Source organism: Alligator sinensis, unplaced genomic scaffold, assembly GCF_000455745.1.
Source record: "Alligator sinensis unplaced genomic scaffold, ASM45574v1 scaffold78_1, whole genome shotgun sequence".
NCBI lineage: Eukaryota > Metazoa > Chordata > Crocodylia > Alligatoridae > Alligator > Alligator sinensis.
This window is the reverse complement of record NW_005842171.1, coordinates 454291-460192: the sequence shown is the minus strand read 5'-3', so window position 1 is coordinate 460192 and position 5902 is coordinate 454291. Positions and strand designations below refer to the sequence as shown.

The window sequence follows — 5902 nt, the reverse complement described above, 5'->3', positions numbered from 1 at the left end:
AGTCCATGGCCTCAGTGTGAACTTTTCCCGTTTCAGGTAACTGGCCACATATAGTGATCAATGAACTTGCCAAACACTTGGCTAACTGAGCCAAATCTTTTAGTCAAGGAATTAGGGCCTGCTTTAAAATTGAGAGTCCAGATTCAAATTCTGCTATCAGTGACCCATCCACAGGTCTGGTGCTACATCAGTGCTCAATACAATCTAATCAAGGGATAAACAGTTTTAACATGCTATATCTTCTTTAATTCTCTTGCAAAAAAGGTCTGGGTCTATCAAATCTCAAAAGTCAGATGCTTTGTTGTTTTGCAGATAACATGGTTCGACATTTACCTGAAATCTTAAAAGTTTAACACATAAATTCATTGAAGTTTAAGCACTGATGACAGCTGGAAAGCCTAAATGAAGCAGTAAGTTTTCAAGCTTTTTTTCAAAACCATTTATAAGAATCAACTGCTCATTTCACCTTGAATATAAAGTTTATTCTACATAGAAGAATAAATCAGAGTTTTAAACCTCACAAATGAATTTAACACAACATTCTATATTTGTTTTATTTGATCAAATATTATATTTTAGCGCACAGATCTTAGATATTGGTTGAGTGAAGACAGTGTGGACCAGCTGCACTCAGTAACCTGATTCATGAGAACCTGTTAAATGAGGATAGTTTCAAACAAAGCATTAATACAGTAAGCTTAGGATTTTTAGTAGTTGATGATTATTAGGAAGCATAACTCATGCAGAAAAATATTCTCTTAACACACATCTGAAGATTAATTGGATAATGGTGTCAAAATATACTGGAAACAATATAGTCTGTGTGAACTCCATCAATCAGCCCTGCACCACTGTTATGAACAAACCAGCAAGGGATATCAAGGCCATGCTTCGTATCTTTTCTGTAATCTTTCTGCCACCCCCTGAAAAAGAAAACATCATTGTTCATAGCAGAGCACAACCTACACATTAGCAAAATAATGTTTGATGAAGACTTAATTATTATTTACCTTGTTACTGTCAGTTCATTGTTTTTGACAATCATTGTGGCATCCGGTTTCTTGGGATCAGATCCAGGATGGATTTCAACTATATTAAAGTCAATTGGGTGGAAAAATTGCCCTAAAATAAGAGGCAATATCAACAGCTAGTAAAATTTCATAACTGTTAAGAGTTTTTTAAAAAGTCATTTAAGTTCCTACATTGATTTTCAGACTCTCTGAAGGATTTAAGGTCCTAGGGCCAATTTTTCAACAAAATGCCAAATCTGCGCACACAGAATTCGTGGATACCTTGATTTTTTATATGTAAAATGAGCAACTGCATAAGCAAATAATTCATGTTAAATTGAGTCTGTATGTGATAGTACTTGCATTGTACAAACTGGAATTTTATACATGTAATGTGGATACACCTACAAACATAAATGCCTTTTTAGAAGCCCACTGAAAATCTGCCCCAGAATATCTATTAAATAATAATTTACTCTTCACTGCACCTTGGATTCTACTCTCTCAAAGAACTTAATGAACAAATCTTCAAAATATCCTACAAGGTATATCATTTTTTTCTGGAAATGCTAACCAAACAGTTCTCCCATAGCGTCTCAGGAAAACGAGGGTGTCAGTTGAGGGCTTCAGCTGCCTGTAAACCAATGCCAGGAGCACAGGGAATAAGCAGGAGGAGCTAGCCCTACTGCTCTCTAGTGGGCAATATGACCTGGTAGGGATCACGGAGACCTGGTGGGACTCCTCACATGACTGGAGCATAGCTTTAGAGGGTTACACCCTGCACAGAAGGGACAGAGTAGGGAGAAAAGGAGGAGGGATAGCTCTGTACATGAGAGAGCAATACACCTCTCTGGAGGCTGACATTAGAGACCTAACTGTGCGCATTTACTACAGGCCACTGAACCAAGGGGAGGAGCTGGATCTGGAGTTCTCTCAAGAACTGACAAGAGGCCGCACGCGCAAGGGACTTGGTTGTCATGGGTGACTTCAATTACCCGGACACAGAGGAACACTTGGCTAGGTCAGATCGTTCATGTAGTTTCCTGACTGTGATTGAGGAGCTCTTTCTGACCCAGGAAGTGCAAGGGCCAACCAGAGGTAACCGTCTCCTAGACCTGATCTTGGCCAAGGGAGATGATTTGGTGTGTGGCCTGAATATTGAGGGTAACCTGGGCTACAGTGACCATGAAATCATCAGGTTCACCGTCCGCCACAAGGTCGACAAATCAACCAGCAGGACTGAAGTCCTGGATTTCAAGAATGCTGACTTCAACAGGCTCAGAGCATTAGTAGGGGAGGTGATGAGGGACCAGGAAGGGAAGGCAAATGGGGTGCATGAAGAGTGGTAGTTGCTCAAGGACACAATCCTTGAAGCACAAAAGAATGCTGTTCCTACAAAGAGGAGAGGTAGCAGGAGGGCTGGTAAACCCTCCTGGCTTAATAGGGAAATTGCAGTCCTCTTAAAAAAGAAAAAAGAGGTGTATGCACAGTGGAAGGTAGGGACAGTCCTCAAGGAGGACTATAGTTTAGTGGCTAGCACTTGTATGGACATTATCAAGAAAGCCAAGGCAGCGACTGAGTTTAGGTTAGCCACAGGAGTCAAGGACAATAAGAAGTCCTTTTTTAGGTATGTAGGGAGTAGAAGGAAAACACATGGAAGTTTGGGACCTCTGCTTAACACCTTGGGACAACTGGTAACTAACATTCAGGAAAAAACTGAACTCCTGAATGCCCACTTTGCTTTGGTATTTCACCGCACCATGGGGAAAGTCAAGTGAGATAAGGCTCATAGGGGACAAGCCAGGACTGACAGCCTCCCCACTGTGGATGCTGAGCAGGTTCAATACCAATAAGAAAAGCTAATCACTTATAAGTTAGTGGAACCAGATGGCCTCTATCCAAGAGTACTGAAAGAGCTGGCTGAGGTCATTGCAGAACCCCTGGCAAAGCTCTTTCAGAATTCGTGGTGCACAGGGGAGATCCCTGAGGATTGGAAGAGGGCCAACATTTTACCCATCTTCAAGAAGGGGAAGAGGGAGGACCTGGGCAACTATAAATCAATCAGCTTAACTTCTATCCCAGGAAAAATCTTGGAAAAGCTCATTAAAGAATCTATGTGCAATATGCTCGCAGAAGGTAAGATACTGAATGACAGCCAGCATGGTTTTGTCACATGTAGGTTTTTTCTTACCAATCTCATCTCCTTCTATGATCAGATCTTTTGCCACCTGGACATGGGAGATGAGGTAGACGTTATATACCTAGACTTCCAAAAGGCTTTTGATCTAGTATTCCATGATAACCTTGTGGGAAAACTGGAAGACTGTGGGCTCAGTTGCTCGATGATTCAGTTGCTGGGAAAGTGGCTACATGGTAGGATCCAGAGAGTTCTCATGAATGGATCTGTGTCATCCTGGCATGAAGTGGCCAGTGGTGTCCCTCAGGGGTCTGTGCTTAGACCGGTGCTTTCCAACATCTTTATCAATGGTTTGGATGTGGGAGTGAAAAGTTTGCTGGCCAAGTTATGGGGCAGTGTGGCCATGCCAGAAGTTAGGTTGCTGATACAGGTGGACCTGGACAGGCTAGAGAGTTGGGCAGACCGGAACCAGATGAAGTTTAACACTTCCAAGTGTAAGGTGCTCTGTCTGGGGGCAAAATAATCCTCAAGATACATACAGGCTCGGAGGTGACAAACTGACTTGCACCACAGCCAAAAGGAACCTAGGGGTAATGATTGACCATGACATGAACGTGAGCCATCAATACAATGTGGTGGCCAGCAGGGCAAAGAACATGCTGGCATGCATCAACCGATGCATCTTGTGTAAAACTAAGGAAGTGATACTCCCTCTGTAATCAGCACTGGTGAGACCGCAGTTGGAGTACTGTGTCCAGTTCTGGGCACCACACTTCAATAAAGAAATGGAAAAACGTTATTGAGTCCAGAATAAATATGGGGAACAAACAGGAGGAACTCACCCTCAGAATAGCCAGTTCAAACCCAGAAATAGTAAGGCTTACAGAAATGTGGTGGGATTCATCCCATGACTGGGCAGTTAGCATTCTAGCTCTACAGCACTATAGGCTCTACAGGCGGGATAGAGAAGGAAGGAAGGGAGGAGGTGTGGCGCTCTATGTCAAAGAGCAATACACATCCTCTGCCAGCAAAATGGGGTCGGAGGAGGGGCAAGCTGAAGTGCTCTGGGTCAAGATACAAGAGGGTCATGGGGAGAGAGATTTAACGGTGGGGGTCTACTACAGACCCCCCAACCAAGGGGAGGAGCTGGACCGGGAATTTACAGGCCAGCTTGCAGGAACTTAAGGCAAGGGATGTAGTTGTCATGGGTGATCTAAATTATCCGGACATCTGCTGGGAGGAGCAGTCAGCCAGGTCGGACCATTCCAGGAGGTTCCTGGCCGAGATACAGGACCTCCACTTAACCCAGGAGGTGCACAGTCCCACCAGAGGAAATGCCCTGTTGGACCAAACTTCAACAAGTTGAGGAGATTGGTGGGAGAGGCGCTGGGGTTCTCAAGGGCAGGGAAACTCAGTGCCCAAGATGAGCAGTCATTCCTTAAGGAGACGATACTCAGGGCCCAAGGGGTGACAATCCCAACAAGAAGCAAGGGGGCAAGAGTGCCCAAAAGCCTCCCTGGCTCACCAAGGACGTCCGGGAATGCCTGGTTGCCAAAAAGGCGGCGTACACCCGGTGGAAGGCTATCTCCAAAGAAGAGTATATCTCCACTGCTCGGGCCTGTAGCGGGGCTGTCAGGAAAGCTAAGGCGGACATAGAGCTAGGACTAGCGTCCAAGATCAAAGATAATAAAAAAGTTCTTTTTCAAATATATAGGGAGGATGAAGAAGGCACCGGGAAATGTGGGGCCCCTGCAAGATGTGCTGGGCAATCTGGTGGTTGCACCAGAGGAGAAGGCAGACCTCTTTAACAAATTCTTCACCTCTGTTCTCTTGTGCAGGGACCGGGATTCCCCCTCTGTGTTTCAAGACGGACTCGAGGGGAACGCCTCCAGACCTAAGGTTGAGGAGGACCTGGTTAGAGTGCTTCTGGAGGGGCTGGACGTGTTCAAGTCAGCAGGTCCAGATGCTCTCCACCCCAGGGTGTTGAGGGAGCTAGCAGGGGTTATTGCAGGGCCCTTGGCATGGCTTTACGAGTGCTCATGGTGCTCGGGCCAGGTGCCAGATGATTGGAAGATGGCCCATGTGGTCCCCATCTTTAAAAAAGGGAGGAGGGAGGACCCAGGCAACTATAGGCCTGTCAGTCTTACCTCAATCCTGGGGAAACTCTTTGAGAAGATCATCAAGGAGCACATCTGTGATGGGCTGGCATCAGGGATGATGCTCAAGGGCAACCAGCACGGTTTCATTAGGGGCAGGTCATGTCAGACCAACCTGATTGCATTTTATGATTAGGTCACAAAACCATTGGATGCAGGTGTCACCGTGGATGTAGTCTTTCTGGACTTCAGCAAGGCCTTTGACACTGTCTCCCACCCCATCCTCATTAAAAAGCTAGGCGACTGTGGCATCGATGCCTACACAGTCAGATGGACTGCAAATTGGCTGAAGGGTCGTACTCAGAGGGTGGTGGTGGATGGGTCATATTCAACCTGGGGTGAAGTGGGCAGTGGAGTCCCCCAGGGCTCGGTCCTTGGGCCCGCACTGTTCAATTTCTTTATCAGCGATTTGGATGATGGGGTGAAAAGCAACCTGTTCAAATTTGCTGATGATACCAAAATTTGGGATGAGGTGGGCATGCTAGTAGGGAGGGAAAGACTGCAGCAAGACCTGGATAGGTTGCAAGGGTGGGCTAACGAAAACAGGATGTGTTTCAATACTGACAAGTGCAGGGTGCTGCACTTGGGCAGTAGTAACC

General features: G+C 45.7%; 1 protein-coding gene across 2 annotated transcripts in view; it reads right to left on the bottom strand.

Moving 5' to 3' along the window:
- Nucleotides 1-469: 469 nt before the first annotated feature.
- Nucleotides 470-5902, bottom strand: part of LOC102387098 (inter-alpha-trypsin inhibitor heavy chain H3) — a 141205-nt gene continuing 135772 nt past the window's right edge. For both annotated transcript variants that reach the window (XM_025206770.1, XM_014520940.2), the window contains exons 21-22: nucleotides 1011-1122; nucleotides 470-923 (exon numbers count right to left, since the gene is read on the bottom strand). In XM_025206770.1, the coding sequence (XP_025062555.1) occupies nucleotides 794-923; nucleotides 1011-1122 (242 nt within the window). In that variant the 3' untranslated portion in view covers nucleotides 470-793. The remainder of the gene's footprint in view (nucleotides 924-1010; nucleotides 1123-5902) is intronic.